This window comes from Psittacula echo (assembly GCF_963264785.1).
Source record: "Psittacula echo genome assembly, chromosome: 1".
Taxonomy (NCBI): Eukaryota; Metazoa; Chordata; class Aves; order Psittaciformes; family Psittacidae; genus Psittacula; species Psittacula echo.
In genome coordinates, this window is record NC_137735.1 from 126,072,706 (window position 1) to 126,097,762 (window position 25,057).

Below are 25,057 nucleotides of genomic sequence, written 5' to 3' on the forward strand. Positions count from 1 at the left end.
GTTAAGCAAGAACTCTTTCTGTTTTAAAAAGATGGTGTTTCCTGGCCAGGCAACAATTCCCTTCCACCAAAGCTAGTAGCCAAAGAGATGATACAAAAATATCAATCCCACAAAAGCACATTTGCCTCAACTTTCTCAACACAGTCAAAGACCTCCTAGCTTTTTTAAACATAATTAAGTGCTGAAGCTTAATATGCAGCTAAGGAGACGAGACCATCAAACCTATGAACTGCTGCTTAAATCACTTGTTGAACATAAGGCATTGAAGCCCTAATGCTTCATCCTTCCTATTTCCCCTTCCCTGTCATTTGACTCTTACCTTGAACAACTTCTAAAACTTGGGGTTTTAAGGTTTATTAATTTCATATGCAGTTATTAAGAACAAATGATGTGCAATAATGAGCCATTCCCTTTCCATATTATTTTACAACATGTAACATCAATTCATGTTCAGCGCTCCCTACGGTAGCTGAAGTATTTGCTCATTTCTTTTCTTTTTCAAGCTGTTGCTTCAAATTTCAGCAATTCTAATACAGCTAACATAAGAGGCACAGTTAGGTCTTTCAACATGTTAGCTGGGACTCCAAGAGATGGGGTCCTCCAAAAGTCAAACTAAAAAGACACAAAAAAGGAAAAGAAAGAAAAGCAGAGTAAACACACATCACTGCTGTCCAACCACACTCTCCAGTCTGTGCTGCCTTATGGGACACATTCGACCCACCATGATCCTTCACAATTCACAGTCTGCAAGCAGGGACTTTTTGGGATCTGCCATTCCTGTTTTCCACATCTTTGTCCTGCTAGTCTTTCACATGAGAACTTTACATTAAGAAAACATATCCAAGGAAGAACCATCCTGATTTTATACACTACATAGGCAAGGACTGGCACCCTGGAAGTGCTCCCTCAGCCTTGCGGCTTATGCTACAGCTTGAAGAGTATGACTTCTGCAGCAGAGGGCTAAGGACTTGAACACTGACAGGCTGGCATGACCCAAGTAAGAGCAGAATTTGGAACCAATACACTTAAAAGAGATCATTTAGCTTTCCTTCACCTGAGAACACCCCCACTTTCTGGGTAGTCATTGACTCTAAGACTGTTGCCACAGTTGTGAACTGCATTGCTTAGAAGAATACCCGGAGAATAGACAAGAATAACCTCAGACACTTTTCTTCCTCTGGCATCCAGAACCAGCATCTCTACAGAAAGCCTAGGCCAGCTCTCAGGATCTGTTTCCCACAGTTACCTATAGATCTCAGCACTGGTTCAATAGTTTCCTCCTCTCTAAAAAGATCAACTTCCCAGCAAGCAAACTTGGAGGGAGACTCAGAAGAGAAAACATAGTTACAACACTCCCTGAAATACCACTTTAGGCTAGGGAGGCAGTGTGTCCTTTTGAACATGCTGCAATGCTCTAAGAAAAAGGCATAAGAAGAAAACTGGCACTGGGGTCTCTTCCACTTATCCTGGGAGAAGCTTTTGATAGAATGGTAAGGTAAATTCACAGATTAAAAAAGAACCAAGGTGCAGCAAAATCACAGTACAGGCAATCCTTATTCTATAAGCAGAGAGTTTACAGAAACACCGCCCAGTCCACTGTCAGAATTAATTACTGCGGGCTGCAAGGCCTCGTTAATAACTATCCTTGGCCAGCCTGGAGACAGGCCCCACTGTCCTCCCTAACAGGCATTCCTCTAAGTAAGGCACCACGTGCATACGGCACTTCTCATGATGTGATTCCCTAGAGCAGGCTGTGCCCCCCTGAAATTGTCAAGCCAATTACTGCATATGGCAATTGCACTGCAAGGAGTGGTGCAGAAGAGCCACTGAGCCTCCTATGACATTTTAGCTGATGAGGGACATGAGGTTCTTGGGTCCATGATCAGCAGCAAAAGTCCTAATGTATCTGCTAATGGAGGAAGTCACATCTTCAGAAAGGGGAGCAGCCTCCTAGGGCTTGAAGGATCTCAAAACTTTTGCAAGACCTGAAATCTGGGGGCAGAAACACATTGAAGAGACAGGGACAAATGGCACTGAAGGTACAAAATTCTTACTTCAAGGAAAAAATTAACTATTTCTTTACAGTCATATCCATTTCAGATTTATTTTTGAGGAGCAAAAAAGGTAGCTCATTCCAAAAATAACAGCATCCACACCAATTTTCTAAACATTTAAGACAGAAAATTAACTACTTGCATCTATGTACTGAATATTGATTTAATAGATAAAACTTGCTTTCAAACATCACAGTTTCCAACAGCAACACTGCATTTAAACTCAATGTTCTTTTAATCACATAAATGCAAAGGGAGTCCCAAAAGCTTTTGTGGCTCTTAATGCATTTGCTTAGCCTGCTTTGCACAAAACCCCCGAAAAAAAGGTAGTAGGCATTGACACAAAAGTGTAAATTCTATTCCTGTCAAGCTGACAGGCAGATCAAAGAAAAGTAGCTCAGGGAATTTTAAATATCTATTAATTTTGATACTAAAAATATATCCAAATTGAAGATGTTTTCATAGCCCCAAACAGAATCCTTTTCAAGTAGCTGAGCATCTCCTTGCAGCTCTCCAATTTTCAGCAGTGAGGGCATGTAAAATGAATCTATTGTAACCACAGAGTAGTCAGCTGAGTCACCACTGAGTTACCTGACAGAAGCCTGTAACCACAAAGCAAATCACATGTATTCAGCAAGGTAGACAAAAGTTATACTGAGCAAGTACCTGCAAGCAGAGATCACAGCTCTTCACTGAACCAAGTCCAAGGCTGTGGTCTAGAAGGGAAGACATGAAGATCACTCTGAAATGGTCACTAGTGATCTTGCACTGATATGTAAGATCTCTGTACTCATATAGGTCCTAAATTCACTGCAGATATGTAATATGTATCTGCTCATAAGCTAATAGGTTTATTGAATATTAAAATTAATCTCATAAAGGTGTTTACATTCTAGAAGTTTTAAATGTCTTGTCAAATATAAATTTAGACACTTTCTATAGTCAAACTCTGTAATTGTAACAATTACAGTCTACTGATTCGAAGGAGGGAGAAAAACCATTAGGAAAAGAGTACTATGTTTTATGGGGGGAAAAAAGGTAATCTGGAATACCCACTCTTTCCAGAATGTCTTGAAACAGCTCTGAATTCAAACTGTTTTATCCAGCAATATTAGTAGACACCATCTTTATCAATGACACTATGATGATCTATAGAAAGTTCTTATAACTTACAGAAACTATAAAGCTTACTGATGCTAACTGAAACAAGGTTATTTTGCCAAAACTAATGCTTTGTCTGATGCAAAAGCAAAATCCTAAAGTAAGCTTGAATCTAAGAAACATATTGATGGAGTGGGGGACTTGTTCAAAGTGTGCCTGAAATGGCACTGTCACATTGATGTTGTCCCACCTCGCACTGCAACAACTTCAGCCACAGCTAGAATCAAACCAAAACAATCAAAATTAACGGACACAAGGCCCCTCTCTTTAAACTTCTCTTTGGCTTCAACAGTGCTCTCGGGCCGAGCACTTGCTTTACTTTTCTAAATTGTTAACAAATAAAAAGAACTTTTATACAATAGCATCAGGACTGCCAGCTCTAAGACGTAGCCAACAAAATTTGTTGCATGCTGTACCACATGAGCTTGGTTTGGACAGAAGAAGAGATGAAACTGCAAAGTCATGTGTCTTCTGGAGTCAATTCTTTCCCTGAAGAAATCCATATTCCAAAATAACAAGTTTTGGCAAGTAAATTATTAACATTAATTTTACAGCAATAAATCCTACTTTCATTTACATGTGTACAACCCTACTGACCTTTCAGATGCCGTATACATGGAAATTAAGGTAGTATTTAGCCCACAGACCTAAACTCATTGAAAGCAATGGCAAACCTCCCCTTGGTCTTGTTTAGCATCAGGCTTGGACCTATAAATAGATAATTCAGCTATACTTACAAAATCATTATGGTAGATCACACCAAAAATATCACAATTAAAAATTTATGGGACCATATTCCATCTAGCACTTTGATAGAAAGATGATGACAGGCACAAGAACCACTTCCAAAACTGCAGCATTAAGTAATAAAGCCCTAGGCATAGTTAGCAATTTATGGATACCAACCATATTCTGTCTTATTTCCATACTTCTATCCGTGCATACAAAGAAAACATCCAGGAACAAGCTGGATGAGAGTATTAAACTGAACACATATGGTACACTCAGTCCCTAAACCAGTATTTAAAACAATGCAGATTAGTGCATAGTTGTGAATATTAAGTTAGTATCTTTTCAGCTTTGTACAGACATGAATTTTAAGACTCTTTCCATAAGATGGTATTTGGCTTATGCATAGTAGCTACATGTATGAATGTCCCTTCTGTAAGCAAAATTATTTACTGAAATATTCTACATAATAAAAAGGTAAGTGCATGATTCAAGGACTTTCTTCATTACACATAATTGCTTTGGATTCTGCCTGAAAGCAGAATCTCCTGGCTTTCTTCTACTGATGGGCCCACAGACCCCCAAAGGGAGGGCTGGGTGTGCAGGGTTGCAGCCATGGTTGTACTGTGCAGTGTGGCACATCCCTGAGCAAGGGGAACCTAGAGCTGGCCCACCCCAACAGCATTGCAGGTTCCAGCCAGACAACTGGGCACCTGCATTCAGGAAGCTGCTCCCAAGAGAGCTACTACCTGCAGCCACCAAAGCTGTTTTTGCACGGCATTCTTCAGCTGCTTTGGCTCCATGTGAAGTATGGATAAAGCCAGCTCCTTCACCTGTGCACACACAGCACAGACATTCCTTCAGCCCTAAGATCTAGACATGGCTGAAATGAGTTGCCACGTGCTGAACTCCTTCACCTCCCCATATACGTGTGTGATGCTGATGAAGGACCTCCACAACTTGTACAAATGACTCAAATAATTACCACTCTGTGTTACAGAATCATACAGAAGTACGTAAACAAACACAATAAAAAAAGGAGCAAATTATAAAATTTACTTTGTTAGTTTGTTTCAACACCTATATATTCCTCTGAGAATACTTCTTAACATAGTATGAGATGTTCTATGGTACATAAAGAAAGCTTTAGCATCATGAGAGCCCTGCAGTTCTGGACTGTACAAGAATCCATTTTAGCAGTGAGTTTCACATATATGTGCTGTGACCAAATAAAAGTAAGTGTAGTAGTGTCAGTATGAATGGTATCTACACAGAGCCTAGGACTATCTCTTTCCTTCAATATATCAGTGAAAGCACTTGGGCAGTCAGAAACAGCACTAGCAACATATTCCAAACCTTTCCTCAACTTCCCCCCCTCCTACATTTTCTTTATTTAAACCATTATTCCTGTTACTTTTGTAGTTGTTACCCAATATGCTTGTGCTATTGTTGCTCACTGGTTTAAGCCAAGCCGGCAACCCAGAACCATGCAGCTCACTCCCTCCACTTCCTCTCCCTGCCTCCAGAGGGATGGGGAGGAGAACTGAAAGAATGTAACTCCCACGGGCTGAGATAAGAACAGTCCAGTAACTAAGGTATAACACAAATCACTGCTGCTACCACCAATAATAATAATGATAAGGAAAATAACAAGGGAAGAGAATACAACCGTTCACCACCCTACAATCGATACCCAGCCTGACCCAAGCAGTGATCCAGCCCTTCCGGGTAACTGCCCCAGTTTATATACTGGGCATGACATGCTGTGGTATGGAATACCTCTTTGGCTAGTTTGGGTCAGGTGTCCTGTCTCTGCTTCCTCCCAGGTTCCCTTCCACTCTGGCAGAGCATGAGACTCAGAAAGTCCTTGGTCAGAGTAAACATTACTGAATAGCAACTAAAAACATCGGTGTTATCAGCATTGTTCTCAGGCTGAAAGTCAAAAACACAGCACTGCACCAGCTACCAAGAAGGAGAAAAATGACTGCTACTGCTGAACCCAGGACAACTGGAAGCTTATGCTGGGTCTTTTCTTTTGTCCCTGTTACGTATGTTCTGTAAGAGACACTTTATGCCTTTTTGCTAATACATTTCCTACTTTAGGTCAAAAGAGAAAACAAATATGCAAAAACCCCTAACAAAATAGTGCTGCATGAGACCTCATAGCAGCCTTCCAATATCAGAAGGGGGCCTACAAGGATGCCAGAGAAGGACCCTACATCAGGGACTGTAGCGACAGGACAAGGAGTAATGGATTCAAACTTAAAAAGGGGAGATTTTGGTTGGGTATAAGGAAGAAGTTCTTTACAGTGAGCGTGGTGAGGCACTGGAACAGGCTGCCCAAAGAAGTGGTAAATGCCCCATCCCTGGCAGTGTTCAAGGCCAGGCTGGACAGAGCCTTGAGCAACCTGGTCTAGTGGGAAGTGTCTCTGCCCATGGCAGGCGGGTTGGAAATGGATGACCTTAAGGTCCTTTCCAACCCAAACTATTCTATGATTCTAAAATTCATAGACTCCTTCCACCCACTTCTCAACCTATTTCAACAGGATCCAACATCAAAATGGTAGATGCTTGCAATTTGTGTACACTTTTGAATTCCACAAATTCTTCCTGGGCTTTTTTTTGATGCTCATTTTCATTACTGTTGTAGCAGAGCAAATGTTCAGAGTGTGATCTATTGAACTACCAGCAAAGATTACTATTGCAGAATCTGCAATTTCTTAATGAAAATGAAGTTGCTCCTGAAAATAAACAAACATAATTAGCAAGTCAGTGCTGTGTGAAATTTGCACCATTCTCTTGTTAACCTATATGTCAAAATGTATTACTGTGTGCATGTAAATTTGCATTTGCAGTTCAGTAACCTCACAGATTATGATCTAACCACTTTTGGAAACATAATGCTACAAGAAATAAAAGCAAACCTAGTGCCTGGCTGTAATTTGTTATTTTATTAGAGGCTTTTTCTTTAGTGATTCTAACTGCTCAGGGCTTGATCTCCATAAGTTGCATCCTGTCTAAAAGGAGCCATATTATTTCTACAGTGAAATTTCTAATTCCTTCTCTGCTCCCAATTAGTTCTCTCTTTCATCTAGCTTCCTCATTTCAGGGTTGGGCCCAAGCATACAAACATACAAGCATGTTACAGAGCAACACTATTGCTAGTTACTTATGAGTGCACAATTTTGTCTTTCAGGGAGATCCTGAGATCCACTCAAGAAGCAGGTCGCTGACTTGATCAACTGGGCATCCTCATGGTGCATCACCTTCTTAACCTTGAGTAACATAGTACAAAGCACAAGATGCTTTATTTCCAGACCTAACACGTTCTCTGTTGACCTATGTAGCCCAGAAACGAGTTAAAGCAGGATGTTTAAAAATGTTTTGCAAACCAGTATTCTATATCACCCTCTAGAGATAAAAAAAATCCACCACAATTCCAACATCAGCAGTTCAGGTCCCCACCTTCAGTGCAGTTGCTGACACACAGTTTCTCCACCATATTACTTCTCTTACACCATCGCAGAATTTGCAGCAGCAGAATCACCCCTTTGTACTTCTGCTGATCAGAAACTGCAGGGACTCATATCCTTGAATAACAATGCTGACTGATGAAGATGGATCCACTGAATCCTACTTCCCCCCTGCATGCAGCCCAGCCCATTTCTCCCATCTCTAAGCAGCAAACAGCATCAGATCGACACCACCAGGTCCACTCCTCCTGCCATGCAAAAGGCTCCCATTTCTATAGCAAGTACATCCAAAACTGGCTTAACTCCACAATGCTGCTCTTAACCAACTTGGATTAGGGTTCAAGCTGCTCATTTACCCCACTCCCCTGCCTGATGACTGAGACACTCCCTCTCATTCTTTTCCAGTTCTAGCTGGAAAGGGTTCAGGGAAGGAGTAACATGCTCAAAGTTACAGAGCATCATCCACATAATAAATAACTAAACAAATGATTCAAACTAGAAAAGGAGACAACTAAGGGAGAAAATTAAAGAGTTCTGTAAATTCATGATGGTGCAGGGAAAGCATGCAGGGATGACTAAATTGTTCTCTCTTCCAATACAAAAAAGCTAGTAGGAATCAGGTTAAAACCACAGAAATAGGTAGTTCACCAGACATTGAACAGTTGAGCCACAGAGCTCTTTGTCAAAGTTACTAAAATAGGTACTAAAAATGTGCATGTCTTCAAAGATAACAGCTGTCTCTGGATAGAAATCCAGTCAGGATAATTAAATATGTAGAAACCACATTTGGCTCAAGAGCTCCCTAAGTTTCTGACTGGTCGGAATCTTGGGAAACATTTAAAAATAATCATATATTCTCATCCTGTTCTTGCATCCCTCCTAAGCAGATATTGATGACTGCATGTAGCCTGACCAGCACAGCAATTCTGGCAGATCCAAACTTCCCTCCAAAGCCAGAACAAAGGCCTCAACAAACTGTCACAATTCCTGAAAAAAAAACATTGAGCATTTGCTCTCGTTTCAGCAACAGAACTCTTCAAATTCTCCTTGTAGTAACTTCTCTGGAATGCCAGCTTATTTTTATGTAGTACAGAGCCTTCAGGTTTTGAGCTACAAAACTGGTGAGGTACTGCTGCTGAGGTTTTGTTCTTGTGCCACGAATTGCTGACATGATGACTGTGAAAATGCTCTGCAGGGAAACACTGCAGTATTCTAAAATATTAAATATTGATCCCTGGAATCTGTGAGGTTTTTTTGCCTTTAGTCTTGTTCTGTGATATACATACTATCTTTTCTGCTCACCTCTTTGATTATGCATGCTGTAGGAAGCACTTGACATCAGTGGTTCAGCTACTTCATCAGAAAGTATTGCTGAAACCCTTTAAAAATGGAGACCGTTACCTGTTATTAATTCCTTTAGAACATTATACAGAGCAAACCCACGAATTAGGGAATGCTTTTAGAGCAGCAGCCCAGCAACATCTCACCAATCAAAGGAAAGTAATCCATCGGTAAGTTATGCTTCTCTCCTGATTCAAATAGGCCTGTATGACTCTGTAGTGAATAAGAAAGCCACAAGGTTTCATCAGCAAGAAACTCTGTTATGTCAACACTGGAGTTAAGGTACTCACTGTGCTCACTCTTGCATTCATCACACAATTTTGGCATGCGATTGAGATACAGTAAAAAGACTGATCAGATCTGAATGGTAAACTTCCGTATGCTCAGTGACTGCCATAGCTCTTGGGTTATAATACCAGGTTTCAGCTGGCCAATATATAATTATTTTCATATGGCAGAATAGCTTCAGCAGGGGAGCTGATCGCAGACTTACAACAGTGGTTAGTTCAGTGCCTATCATTTTGCAACTATAAACAAGAAACATGCAAGCAATCTTGATTTTTCAGAGGCACAGTGGGAATGTTCAAAATCTCAAATATTTTCATAGTTTTCGCCTTGGCTTCATTTGTTCATTCGTGGAGGGAGACAGCAATCCAGTTCACAAGCTGTACTTATAGCCTAACACTATCAAATAGCCCCTCTGGGAAATCTAATCTGTTTGTGAAGATGAGAGACTGCAACAAGTCTGCTCTGTCTAGTGAAACCACAAATGCTACATCTAGCCTAAGTTACTAAATGCAACTCAGTCTTTATCTGCAATGCTCCTATTTCTTCCATTCTGGTTTTCCTCTCAGCAAACACAATGTGTAATTGTCCTGAATTATGTCCCAGTTGTTCAGCGTGGGAGAAGAACTAGAATGAAGCCAACAAGACCAGATAACATAGATCCTGAGGGAAGACAGGCAAGTAAGATCACAGGACTTACTGCTGACTTCTACCAGGGAGGCAGTTCTAAACATTGTTTTTATCCCAGCATATATCTTTAAAATATTTTGCTTGTGATACTTAGACAGATAAATTAAAGTCAGCTTCAGAAATAAAGCATTGGCCTCAGTCATCATCTGGGCAAGGTAAAACATTTAGATTCCTAACAGGACTGAAATGCATTTACAAGACCTTATAACACACAATTCCTTCTAATTCAGAAGCAATTCTCTATTGTAGTTTTCCACATAAAGGACAGCAAAACCAGGAGAAATTTCTTGATTTTTACTGTCCCATGCTATTAAAATACCAGAACAAATATTACTGAGAAAGGTGAAACGATGACAATTTTACAGTTCTAGAGAACTGAAGGCTTCAACAAAACTTCCATTAAGAAACAATTTGGAAAAAAACTTAGTGCAACTGATTAGGCCCTAATTACCAAATTCCTGGTGGAAAGATTTGGTGATAAACTGCATACAAACACACCCTGCTAACCTCTTTTCTGAATCACCACCAGTTAATGTGCCCCACTGAATTTCATAGACGCAAACACATCCTATACATACCACATTACGAACCTGGACTGTACTGAAACAACTCAGCAGGAGCTGGGAGTCATTTCATTGCAGCTTTATAAAGACAGCTGCTTTGGCTCCCAAGTCCACAAATTACAAGGTAATACTGAAGTGTAAACCAAGATATATTTTTTGTACAATTTTCCTGACAAAACCTTATGTTACATGCTGTTAAATATGTTGGAAATGATATATTATATAAATTAGTTGAAACACTGCATGTCAAGTCCTCCCTACAGCTTATGGTTTGATAGGTAAGCAGAAAAGACAGTCTTTGTTTCTTTTTGTACTATGTCAGAGAAGAAAGACCAGTCATGCTTGAAAAATCAACTCGAAAGTGTTTTTAGAAAGTCACACAGAGTACCACAAGACATTAGTGATGATGATAATTAGCACTAAGACATGCATGGCTAATACTGTATTTCTTTAACTAGTAACCCCATCATACTATACTACAAACAAAAACATGGGTTATGCAAATATTTTGTTTTGTTTCAGTAACATACCTCTCAGTCACTTGTTTTTTGTCGTTTCTTTCTCTCTTTCTTACTCTCCTAAAACATGGTAAGGGAAACGGCATCTCTCTAAAAAACACTGCAAAGCCAGTCTTTCGGCTCTTTTAATACACCCCTCACATGATACAAATAAGTAAGTTTTAAAAGGAGCAAAAGCAACTTCTTTCTCCTTGTCACCATCTGACTATCAGACTCAAACAAGAGAATGAGGGGAGCTTGCATCCTTTCTATTCAGCCACCTGTGCTCTGCAACCATCCTTCTCCCTCTAGGTGGCCAACATCACAGTCCCTGCAATGCTCTCCCTTTTCAACCCTGCCTTCAGCAGGACTGCACAGATGTGATTAATTGCAATTTACTAAACACTCCTAGTCTGCCCAGGGACCAGGCTCCAGCTTGCTCTACATCCACTGTGTCAGCTCTACAGGGACAAAACCAGCACGTTTCCTTTGCACCTCAGTACTAACGGGGCACAAAGAGCAGATCTATCAAAGCCAATACTCGGTGACTTTTGAAAGCAGAATGGAGCAAAAGATTACAAAATCACCTGTAATAATTCTTCCCTTTCTGGTCCAAGTTCCTAAGAGGTGTTTTCCTCTCTTCCTAAAGCCACTGTCCTTCCTCTAATGGCTCAGCTGTTAATGTCACTATCTTTTGAAACAGGTCATGCTAATGGCAAGCTTGCTTTGGGCATATTGCTTTGAGCTCATTAATATGCATGTTCTCTCTCTGTTCATTTGTTTCTCTATTTACTTTGAAGTTGCCTCACTGGAACCTGCACTGTTTTTCTGTGTTCAGAATCTTGGCTGGCATTTCTCAGCTTGCTACGTCTCTGGTTTTTATCTAGGATGGAAATGGGACCAAATGTTGCAAAAGTCAGTTAACAGCAGCTCAGGTGACATTTGGTGCCTAGCTGAATGAATTTCTTGGCCTCCTCACCCTCACTGCTGAGAGATGTTCTTTCTACTTGCTCTCAAATTGGCTGTTTACATGGCAAATTTCAGGGTAAGTAACATCTCTGTATTTGTCAAGCACCTGCCCCAGGAGTGTACAGGCCCACATTGTGCTTCTATGAAAAACACCACCACCTGGGTTACCTTAATTCTCTAAATGTCTCTTCCACCTGAAAGAGCTATTTCCAGCATAAGAGAAGGAATCAACTTTGACTCAGATATCAAATTCTCAATGTGATAAGGGAAAGTGATTCAGCTGTCTTCTTTTTGCCTTTGTGATTCAGGAGCAACTCATTTTTCAGATGACAGCGTCATAGCTGGGAACAGAGTCTCTCATAACTCGGAACTTCTGTGACAGGGAGGAGCAAAAGTATTTATATTTTATTTAGATGTCACTTTATATTAATATCTCTCCCCGTAGAGATCAGTCCCAACATTGTCTTCTGTGATAGGCCCATGTCATCCAAGGTTATTTTGGTGTAAAAGACTTGGAGATACTGTTTTCCTCAAAGTACCTTCAGGCACAGCCAGATAGGTAGTTTCTCTTGAGGCTGCAGGTTGTGACAAGGTAGATCTGCTTCCTACTAAGTCCCTTCCTAGCAAATATGCAAACAGACACACAACTTTCATGATTCCTCCGTACAAACAACAGTTTATTCTCAGTCAACATTCATTAGAAAACCAAGGAACACACCCTGAAGCATATGAGAGGAACTGGCCGTGATCAAGACACTGAGCCTGTCTAACTAAGGAGTGAGCATGGCTGCTTAAACAAATTTACTAGCCTTTTCAAGAGGGCTGCAGGATTAAAATCAAACAAATGGGTACAAATGCCTTTTTCAGCAGATGGGACTCTAAGCCACTGCTAAGCCAGTGCATCAAAACCATTACAGTTTGAATCCGCCTTCAAACTGTGTCCAAGTTACTTTCAACCCTTTAAATCCCCACTGCACTTCTTGCGCAGAAAAGCGCTAGTATGCTAGGTAAGTTTTTAAGCAGCCAATTCTTCTACTGGATCTCACAAAAAATTTCATGACAAAAAAATATTTAAATATGGAGTTGTTTTTTAATACAATATCATTCATTAAATTATTTGCAGCATCAGTTTTAACAGGATCCACAAAAGGAAGCATACATAAATTAAAAGAACTGACCTGAGCCAGTGGTATAGACCGGGATCACTAACCTATGTCATCATGCAAACGGCTGCATATGAGTTATTTGGAAATGGCAATACAAGAGGGCTGACAGGTAGGCAGGAGCTGAGAGTCCTGGCAACTTGACAGGGCCCTTCAGTGCAACCTGAGGGTGCTTAACACACAGGTCATCTAACATCTAACATCTTTAATGCACCATGTCTTCCAGTTCACACTATTTACTGGCATGTGCCTCATTTGATGCAATACAGAATCCATCTCACAGCCACTAGCTGAGGCACTTGACCTCAGTCTAGATCTACTACTGCACAGCCTTGGGTTAGTAACTATATATTCTCCAACAGGAGCAATAGCAAGGATGCAACATCATCTCAAAATCCATCACACACTGCAATACACTGAACAACTGCAAATCAGAACAGTGAGTACAGAAATAGCAGTGGTAAGAGCCAAAGTGGCCACCTGTGGAGGAGCTAACAGTGTAGAGATGACAGCACACACCAAAATGTAGTTTTATTTTCAAAATTACCTTGCTTACTTGTTTTCAGCACCTTTACGTAGACAAATGGCTCAATGTGAAAGTGGAGATAAGTGGCGTTCCTCAGGGGCCGGTACTGGAACCAGTGCTGTTTAAAATCTTTGTTGGTGACACAGACAGTGGGATTGAGTGCATTCTCAGCAAGTTTGCTGATGACGCCAAGCTGTGTGGTGCAGTCAACATGCTGGAGGGGGGGGATGCTATCCAGAGGGACCTTGACAGCTGAAGAGGTGGGCCAGTGAAAACCTCATAAGTTCAACCTAAAGGGGGCCTACAAGAAATCTGGGAAGGAATATTTTAAAAGGGCTTATAGGAATAGGACAAGGGGTAATGGCTTTAAACTAAAAGAAGGTAGATTTAGATAGGTATTTGGAAGAAGTTCTTCACTGTGAGGGTGGCGAGACACTGAAAGAGGCTGCCCAGAGAAGCTGTGGCTGCCCCATCCCTGGCAGCATTCAAAGCCAAGTTGGATGGGGCTTTGAGCAGCCTGGTCTAGTGGAAGGTGTCCCTGTCCATGGCAGAGGTTTGGAACTGGATGATCTTTAAGGTCCCTTTCCTAAACCATTCTGTGATTTCAGGAAAATCCATCTCATCCAGCCCTGAAAATCAGTGGTTATTTCATGTAAAACATAAAACTGACAACCTGAAGACTAGTGCGTTCAGCTTTGCTCTTATTAAAATCAATGGAAAAATACCTAAAACTCTGTGACTGTCACATCATAGTCATCTGCAACATGAAAATGCAGTCAAGCTCTAATAAGATAATGCACATCACTTAATCAACCAAAGAGGAGGACAGATGAGAGAGCATGCCATAAAAAGATTTTGACTCACAGTGGCTAATTTCTGAACATCTTCATCAGATGCTCCCAGCGAAGCAAGTCCTATCTCCTGTGAAAACTGTGCAAACTTGGGATCAGCAAGTAGAGGCACGTGTCCCAAGAGTTCATGGCATGTATCCCTGAAGGAATGGAGAGTAAAAGAGAGTCATTACAGAAATTAATGCCATAATCATTCCATAATTAATTTAACATAAGCCATTTTACATGACCTCTACTTTAAAAGTGTTACCATGAAACTCTTTTTTTACAGTGTAATTGGTCTTCCCCGTACATGGTTCTGTAGAAATATTCATGTTTGCTTCTATTAAATGGATTATACATCATTTAACCCCACCTGTTCTGTGACATCCCCATCATTTCTAGATTGAATGGAAAGGCCTAATCACTGTTATCTTCCAGGCTTAGTACCATGAAGACTGAACTGCCCAAAGGAAAGCCAGATGTCTCACAAGTACAGTTTTCATAATTTATTTCCATGTGAATCAAGTTCAAATCCAACACATTCCCTCTTCCTCTTCTCCATTCCTCTTTTTGCATCTGGGTAAAACTTCACAACCAAGCATTTTGCCACTTGCTGCTATAAATTCAGGGTAATATTTACAGTGGCTTCTGTGTGCTTGTTTTCTTGTTTAGTCCTGAGTTCCTTCTACAATTACTGGGTACTTTTGTTACTTGGTCCGCTTTTCACCAAGCAGGTTTCAGAAAAAGCAGAGAAGCCAAATCATTTCAGAAAGAACTGCTGTCCACACCTGTAAGTCCATTTTAGCCATGACAAAGTGCAGATATAAGTGTACAAAGAACTGCCAACCAACCTAACAGAAGTGCACATGTATCATCTATAAAAGCTCTCAAACAATTCTGAAAGTTTTGGTGCATTTGTTCTCAGAAAATAATGGACCCGGTAGTAAAGTTCACTTTAAAAATCAGATCTGACATTTCCTTTGCTTTTGTCTCTTCAAAGACATTTCTTTTATTTTTATCTTTTTTTTTTTTCTTGAGCTGTAAACAAATGCTTTAAAGGCAGGGAGAAAACATCAAGTTTTCTGCTTTCTATCCAAAATCATCCAATTTGTCTTTTATAAACTATTTTTGTTTGAAAAGACACAGAACCTGACACTTCAGATAAATCATGAACAGAAAAACAACACTCTGTATTATTTAAAGTCTCCTTACTCATTATTCTTCACCAAGAAGGCTGCAGCAACTGTGTCTAGGTAGATAGTAGTAGTTAGTTTCTCAATGCATGCAAATGAAGATTAGCATTTTCGGCATTCCTAGGCTGCTTCACCAAAAGCTTATCAAATAGAGTTTCAGTACTGAAGAGAGACATACAAGCTTCTCTTCTCAGCCCAGACGGCCTCACTGACAGATGCTTAGCAACATTTGCTCATGTTATATTCACGCCTTTTGGTGAGACAAGCACCATTCTGAAGTTGTGCATGACAAGTTTAAGCCAATTTCATATACAAATAATTCATTCACTGGTACAGAGAAATTACCAAGTCTCATTTCTCTTCCTTCCTAGACATAGGTATTTCCCAAAGAAGCAAGGGAGGTGAATAGGTAATCTTGCTCCTGATAAAACAAAAAGTACTCTTGGCATGATAAAACAAACATGGTCCATGGACACTGACTAAAGATTCAGTTGTAGTAATATGGGCTGAGTGCTCAAATTTACTGCGTGCCAGTATTTTTAGTCAGCACCCATAAAACATGTTTGGTATGTACAGCTGGGCAGGAATGGTATCAGACATCATACTTACATAAGGAAAACTGTTTGCATTTGTTTTCTACTGCCTGATAAAGCTTGTCCTGAAAGTAATCTTTCTTCCCTTGTTTCTACATCATTGCATGTCCTTTCAGAGCCCTGGAAATTCCCAATTTCTTCAAAAGCAGCTGGTAAGAAGGCTTTTCTTTTATGATCTCCACATCCCTTTGGTGATGCTCTGAGTCTTGCGAGATGATCAAAGTAGCCTACCACAAGACCCATAGGTTAGATAATACTCCTTTCCTCACTGGAGCTCAGACTTGAAGAATTGGCTGCCTCTGCATGGTATCTGTCTCTTTGTTCAGGAGATGGTTTGCATCACTTGAATGGATAATCATCAACAGCTAATAACCTTTCTTTAATTCCTTCAGTTCCAGCCATAACAATTTCTTCTGTCATCTCCTGAAAGATTTAGCTTGCTAACAATGCAAACGACAGCAGTAAAATTGAGTTTGTAGTCTGATAGATATACCCAGAGAATTCCCAGGATCAAACAATTCACTGGAAGAACCTAACTCCTCCAACCATCACCTTCCAACACAGAAATGGGCCACAAAGCCCATTCTCTGGAAGTCCAGTGCTTGAACTCCAATTCTCATCTTCACTGATGAAATCAACATTGGTTCCTGAGTACTTCACCTATGCTGCACTGCATCAGTCCACATGTATTTAACTTCATATCAGTAGTTCAAATAACAAGAGCAAAGAAGATATACTGGAACTGGCTTCATTTTCCTGGCTTCAGGTAAGCCTTCTACAGCAGCATCACTGCTATTGGTACCAGCGTGAGTGTCTACATCTCTGTTTTCCTGTGCTAAAGCCACAACTCCCAGAAACAAATAAGCAAAGACGTGTTATTCCTAGTTCTGAACTGGGAAACAGGCTCTTCGTGTCACTTCTACCCTTGCAAACAAAATAAGAACAGACAAAGCCTAGCCTTATTAACTTGTCTCTCCTGACAAGGGGAGGAGGATGAGGAGGCAGAAGTTATTTGTCTCGTGCCTTTAGCCTGCAGATTCTTCCATTAAAACTATGCAAAACAGTACTTTTAACATGCAGTTACAAAGAGGGGAGCTTGAAACAAAAAGCATATGAACAAAAAAAAAAAGCCAACAAAAAAACCCCCAACAAAACCAAAATCTTCCAGGCAGAACCATGAACCACCATTCAGTATTGTCATTGGAGTCTCTTAGATGTCCCTGCCAGCCTGGCCCTTTATAGATAGTGTAAACAATATAATTCTTCGCATAACTACCAAGGCTTGATTCTTTTGTTTTGTTTTATTCAGAAAATAATTAAGTTCCTTTAATTTATTCACACACATTGCTCAGAGAAAATAAGATTTTTGTAATGCACTTTTCACAGCAAAAGATTTTTCTTGGAGTAAATTAGTTAGCAGAGCAGAGGAAATCTATATAGCTCTGTGAATGTAGTAGAAACATAATGAAACTCAGAAAGAAATGTTCCAAAATGCATATAGTAGTGATACAGATCAAACCAAATGAACTCTCTAATTTGTATCTAGCTCTATAGCCTGGGTGTTAAATCTGATGGAAAGCCCACTGAAGTCAAAGGGAGTCTTTTTACCAGATTTATATCATTGAAATGCAACATTCACCAAGCCAGGAACCTGCAGCAGATCTCATTATGGCCCCGTATATCAACCAGCAGATCTCAGGGCATTGCAGCTATTGCAGAAGACGAAGAGCTGTCCCCACTCAAGTCAATTTAGTTTTGCCATTGATTTAAAAAAAAAACAGGATTTCACTCTGTATTTCTGATAACACTTACTATATGCTCTAACTATATATATAAAAAGAAAAAATAAACACATTTAAAAAGGTATTTTCAGAATTTTTCTATGGAGTTCGTAATAGTCAGTACACACTATTTAATTTATGTGAAGAAACAGGTCTGCAAAACGAGAATAACATCATTAGAAAATGACAGCTTCATTCCACTGTCAGTTTAAATTTAAAGGTATTAAGACCATAACCTGGATTTTTAAGTTCAGCCCCCAAAAAGCCTTCATTTTAACTGAACTATTATTACTACACAGTGACTTTGCAGACACCATGACCAGAAAGGTTACAAAAAAAGTAGCTGCCATTACTATTAAGGATCAGCTGTAATACACTGCATAATCGTGAATGTAAGCAGCATCCTCCTGAAAACTACAGGGGTCTCAAATATACAAATCAATGAACCAGAGAATATCAACAAAAGCACAGACACACTTAATTGATTCCTGGAAGATGTTCCTTCCTTTGTTCCTGTTGGAGTTATGTACCTAAATCCCCTATCAATAGATGAAAATGATCTTCCAGTTTGCATTAAGTTAATAAATGTCATCCTTCTTTTACTGAATACTGGCAGGTGCTGTGATCTGAGACACTGGTTTCCCACACAAGAGGAAACCATGGGTGCAAAATCTGGTACTTCCTGATTTCTTTTTTCAAATATCTAGAAATATTTTCAGATAGATCAGAAGAGGCCCAGCATCATATATGAAAGCCCTTCTTTTACACTGCAGCAATTTGCCCACAGATTTAAGATTAAAATTATAATTACAAATTATAAATTACAATTACAGAGGTTACAGAAATGAATTAATTTCTTCAGGGATTACCACTTCTTTCCCTAAAGAAAAACATACACACAAAACTAACCTCACAGCACTTCAGCAAATACTTTGCGCAGTTTACATGCTGAGGAAAAAAGTAGATAAGTGTATAACAGCACCACCTGGTGACTCCTGCTAGAATAATGTTAGAGCATTTTCAGTTCCAGCTTCATATGCGGTTTCATTAATCCTTTCATATCCAAAAATATCACTCCATGGTTTTGGCAGTCTATTCATGAAATCAAAATTAGGCATGCATCCAAATGTTTGCAAGGCTGGAGCTGAATATATATGTATGAATCCTTTGTGTAAATTTGGGCAAAAAAAAAAAAAAAAACACTCAAGTAGTCCAAGCTGACTAAACAACAGCTACAATTTCATGCTAACCATCTGATGACTGACTCACTGCGAAAATGTCATTCCTTGTGGTTACAAGATCAGTGTATGACTTTGGTAAAACTACTTCCATGTTCTCTAACTGACACATATTGTTCTGTTATTACTGTACAGAGCACACCATATATAATACAGGACAAGAACTACAATCGCTTTGATCTTTTTTCCCCCCACTTTTCATCAAGAGACCAAATGCCAAAATACTTCATCCAAACTCACAATATTCTGTTTTAGAAAAGCTGCAATGCTGTCCCATGAAAGTCTCTTATTTCTAACATGTCTCCTATAACAGGCTTTATAGCTAATATCCTCCCTGGCTGAGAGAATAGTGCCTCATGACTTGCTTGTGTTGTATTATCGGAGATAAATGAAGGTCAGCTGTGGAGTTTGACCCAAAGAAAGATAAATGGGGACATAAGAAGACCAAATTGTAATTCTGAAAACATTTTTTTTCAGTTGATTCAGGGTTTTTTTTTTCTTCTTTCCTTAGCTGTCCACCAGAGAACAAAATTTTAGACACTTGTTCAAAATGCTTAGTTGAAAACTCCATTTTTCACTGAAATATAATCCAGATACAATTTTTTTACCCACCATATAAACAACCCAGTCATTTAAGAGCCTTGTAAAAAGTCCAAAAGAAGCCTCTGAATAAAATTCTGGCTCACCAATGTAAAGGGTTTTGTCATCCACGGTATAAGTAGATTTTTACACTTGAAGGAAGGTTCCTCTTTTCAGTCTTGATAAATTCAGTTAGGTCCTTGAAGAATCTAGTGAGCATATTTTCTCAAAACTAAAGCAAATGTAGCAACTTACGGTTCTGGTGTGTAGAGAGGATCCGAGCCATGTCGTACGTACTGAGTACAGTGAAAAACTCTATATGCTAAGCCAGCTAAAAAGTCTCGGGGAGACAAGTATCCAGCAACTGGTCTCACTGTGAAGCCAGACCTTTCTGAAGTGAAGGAGATAATAAAATACCACATTATATATATATCATTGTGTCAGTTTCTGAGCACAGGTAGTGATATGTTGTTAATTATTGTACCAGAAGCATGACATGGAGAATCACGGCTGAAGATCACGACACATAATTTTCACCTATTATATAGGAGAACTATCTTGCATTGCTAGCATAAGTTTAATGAAAACAGTTTGAAGTATTTCAAAGTCTGTCTGAATACATTTATCTAGAAAAGATGGTAAGGTACCATAAGTGATGTTCTCAAATCATAGGCTTTTATGTCTGGTACCAAATGGGAGAGCAATTTTGAAAACAGAAGATGTCTTCTGTAATATATATATTAAAAACTAACAGAACAGAGCAGCATTGAATTAAATCTGCCCTTATTTTTAGATAAATTACTGTTTGTGACAGTAAAATACTGGCTTTCACAGTTGAGATCCTCATTTAAATATTTAACGAAGTGTTCCTTTGTCAGATTCCCAGGTCCCAGTGGGAAATAATTTTACTCAGTGACTTTGAAAAGCACATTTCTCTCCCAAATTCATTCTTTATTCTTTCCAAGTGTTTACAGGAGGATGCTCCAATTTTTTCTTTAATAGACGCTACTATTGCTGTATTTAGCCTGAAAGCCTGCTCTGAAGGAGTGTGAGGGTTTGAGTTTCTAGTCAGGGAGAAAGAAGCTGTACACTTTAGCATCATTCCTTAGAGACTGTAATACAATATATGAGACACCCAGAAGGACACAGCCAAATTCTAAGAGTGATAAGTCAGTTATTACCAAATGCAGGTGTTCACAAACAGGAATTATGGATGAAGAAAGGAAGCCTTTCATTACAAATTTTGTATTTCTCTTAGCTGAAGATTTTCGACACATATTTGGGGCAAAATGCATTGCTAATTCTTCTCATAACATTTAACAACACATAACATTTTTTTCCAAACACCCATCTTTACAATATTTTACTTCTGGAGCTCCTGGAGCTGCTGAGCAAGAGGATTAAGGAACAAGTACGTGTATCTGAAAGATCCGTGAGAAGAAAGGAAAACCTTAAATCAACTCTTTAGTGGCTTTTCCTCTACTGCTAAGAATAGCAGGTTCATGTCTGCCACTTCTTCCATATGGGATAAATTTCCATTACAGATGAAAAATAAGAGTATTTTCAAACTTAAATTTGTAATATACTGGTTACTTAAAAAATAAGATTACAGAGAGGTACCAGATCACCTATGCAGTCACATTGATTTTTTTCAATATATAAATATGACTTCAGGCGTTGAGCACTCAGGAAAGCCTCCTCTCCTCCAAACCTGCTCTCCTCTTTAAATTCAATTATCTTGGCATTTTATTCCCTCTTTTACCTGCCTGGATGTTTAGGGGGATGCCCACTTGCAGTTGTCAGAACTCCCACCCTGTGGTACAATGAGAAAAGCAGAGCTAACTCTGCTCTTTCTTTTCATTGTACTGAGTGACTTTTCTCTCTGTGAAGAGAGGAACATCAAGTGATAACATTATGTAATACATCTTCAGCTTTTTAATTCCTCTCAAATTCCTACTTGCAAATACACAAACACAACTGTTTTGACTCAACAAACTTTCTGCCATGGAGAATGTCAAAAACAGAATGATACTTCAGGCCAAACTAAAGTCCACTGACAATGCACACTCCATGTGCTTTGTATCTAACAAAAAAAGAGTGTTTTCATGGAACTCTACCTATCTATTGACAAACCAAATACAGAACTTACCCTTAAGAAAAACAGAAACATCTTCCAGCTGAGGCACATTATCTTCTCTGTATCCACAGTACTTGGTCAGCAGGGGAAAGTTTTTCAAATACTCACGACAAGCATGGGTGGGATAGAGTTTACTGAGTTCCCTAAATACCACCCCCCATGTTTTAATTTCTTCAGCTGTGTACTCCACTCTGGGAATGGGCTGACCACTGTAAAAAACAAAATAATGCAGAATACATCTGAATACAACCAGATTCTGGACAGACTGAGGATGGCAAAATTTCTGTAAAATTATTATTTAAATAAATAAAAGAAGACACAAACTTTTAAAAGTACTAAAAACTATTTTGAAATTACAGCTAGATGCTTTTTTTCTTAGAATTTCTTATTGATGTTACGTTGTACATATTACATTCATTCCTTAAGAATCGTATTTCTTACTAAACAATGAAACTATTAATCTTCATATATATCATAGTAGAAAGACGGATTTCTTATATGCCATGTTCCTATACCAGAGTAATATTTCTCCGTTTATTGCCACTGATGCCTTAGCAAGTGGTTAGCTGAAGATCCTTATTTAGTCTAATTTGTAGTTTCAGTAAGACCATCAGCAGACTGCACTTACTATGCATTCTTTAAAATACTTGATATTCACACAGCATCATTACCTAGCATTTTACAAATTGAAGATCAGGCAATTACATGGATGTTTAGAAATGCGTGGATCCAGCTAAAATATACGTATTTATTGTTTAGATGGTTGCTTACATGTCCAGATATGTTTGGAACCCCAAATTCATGCAGGACAACACCATGAGGAAGCTCACCTCAGAGCCAGCAGCCTATCCTAGGTGTAACTAAGCCTCTAAATACATATTTCCTTTAATTACTTTTTTTCTTCTTCTGCACCATTCCCCTGCCTCCTCACCCTTCCACAGATGTACAGAAAAGCCTTCCAGAGTACTTGTAAACCTGTCTCTGATATCCAAGATTTGCCTTGAGTGGTTATAGCTAATTCAAAACTGATATGAAGGGTATGTGAAGGGTATGAAGGGATCCTTCCAATTTGCACTACCTTGTATTTAGCTGCAAGGAATTTCCCATGACATGGTCATGGGCCATCATCTCACATTATCAGGTCTCCCTAGAATACGCTTTATAATCTTCCTCTGGATTTAAAATTCACGTTACAGCATGTAACCTGTACAATCTGCCTTCTCCGCAGGCATCTTCTTCTCCTGCACTGTAATGTACTACACATTGGCAAAGGGATTTAGAGGATCCTTCTCCTCCCCATCAGTTCCTATCTCCCACTCCCCTGCACAGGGCTGGCGACATGGGTGCTCCCAGCCCAGTGCTGCAGCTTCCCCAGTACCACGGACAGCAGCTGAACGGGTGTACTGGGCATGGGGAATCCTACCGTAGTAGAACTGCAGTGCTGGGCTTCTGCTGGGCGTTAACTTTCCATCTTGGTTGTTGCCCAGTTCATAGAGTTGCCTATCTCCATCGTACAAGGTAACAAGGAATGAGCCCTCATATCATATGGTGATTGCTGCTATGCAGTCCCTACGTGCACAAGAGAGGATCATCTGCCCCACACTTACTGTGGCTGCTCTCTCATCTTTATTGAAAACTCCCCATTTAATCCCCTTGCCTTTCACTGTATCAAAGAATTTTGATCCACAGCAGTTATCTGTCAGTCAAAGGCTATTTTGTATGAGATACTCATTCTTGTTAAGGACTCACTGAACATACAATACACCCGCAAGTTCCTCTTCAGCCACTCTTTTGCAGACATGACAGGAATTGCAACACATTCAGTGAAGCATTTCTCATCAACTGAAGCTGTACTGGGTCTGTGCCCATTCTGCAGCAGGAGTGAGTCCTTCAGGTCTAGTATCTGTCTTCACCTTTACACTTTATCAGCCTTAAGCTGTCTGCCAGCTCACAGAAAACGTAACAGCTATTCTAAATTGTACCAAACATGACAGATGTAAGCAGGTTACTGCTCCATCCACCTGAGGTTGCCAGAATACTGTTCAGTACCCTTGTCCCTTTTCTTCAGACCTGACCTCTACTGTGGATATTGCCAGTACAGGTCAGCGCTGGCCCAGCAAAGAGGAAGAAGCGTGTGCACCAGGGGAAAAACTCTGGTTTCTATTTAGCCTGTCACTAGAGAGGTATAACACAACCATGGATCTGAAGCTTGGTCCCTGCTCACTAAAAGGTTTATAACTTAGTTATTGTTTCAATTAATTCACTAGTACTGAAGTCAGGTTCACTGAACATTAATTCCTTAATAGGATTTATGCCTAGCAGAGCTGATCTTATTTCTAGCTGATCATGGCATTGCTTTCTTTATCTAAAGGATCAAGGCAGCCAGACTTGAGGGAGGACCTATACCCTTCTCACTGAGCTCTGCAAAGCTCATTTTTCTCACCCTCTTATTTCAGCAAGCAAGACCCACCTTGCACTCAAACATTTCAGTAAATCACATAAATGGCCATCCTGCATAGCCAGTTTTCTTGGGGCTGAGTAAGATGACTCTACAAGCTAAGCCATCCTGAATTTTTATTTCCCCTTATGAAAATAGGGTCTTTCCATTTTGCCATGGTCATGAGCTATCAACTTATATTATGAATTCCCTCTTAAACATAGTATTTTTCCTCCTGATTTAATTTTCTCAACACTTTTTCAATCCCTAATCAGTCTCAAAGGATTAATTAGCAACATCAACACATTTTCACTATCTTTAGGGTAGAAGCCAAGCGAAGGAAGGAGGAAATTTTTTTTTTGGTCCATTTATTTCATACAGCTGATCTTTACTGCTGTGCTCTATTAATGTGTCTTTCTCTTTAACACCCAGCACCAGCAAATATCTGCTCCTCCAAGTTCCCTTCTTAGTGTTTCTCTCTCTCTCTCTCTCCACTACAGAGGCCTCTTTTATGTTCAAACAAAGCAGAGCATCTACCACTATAGAACTGTAGCAATTCATAAAGGAAATGCTGATCTGTGATTTTCAATTCAACAATTTATTTACAGAGCCAACTCCTTGTAGCCAATTCTTTTCAGCCAAAGCTGTTATTTTGTTAAGGAAACAAGTGTTTTGGTTTTGTTTTTTTAACACTGGCAAAGGAAAATAGAAATGAATCAAGCCTCAGCAAGTGATTAGGGAGGTCACTCACCTGGAAGACACTAAGAAGTTCAAGACAATGCTCTAAATTTATCCCTAAGGGAAGCAGTCCTTAC

General features: G+C 39.6%; 1 protein-coding gene across 1 annotated transcript in view; it reads right to left on the bottom strand.

Annotated features, from left to right (window-relative positions):
* TPH2 (tryptophan hydroxylase 2) overlaps positions 1-25,057 on the bottom strand; it is a gene marked incomplete at both ends in the record, with an annotated part of 52,243 nt that overhangs the window by 16,858 nt on the left and 10,328 nt on the right. Inside the window, 3 exons of the mRNA XM_080635541.1 lie at positions 14,316-14,442; positions 19,924-20,059; positions 21,818-22,014. Of these exons, the coding sequence (XP_080491667.1) occupies positions 14,316-14,442; positions 19,924-20,059; positions 21,818-22,014 (460 nt within the window). The remainder of the gene's footprint in view (positions 1-14,315; positions 14,443-19,923; positions 20,060-21,817; positions 22,015-25,057) is intronic.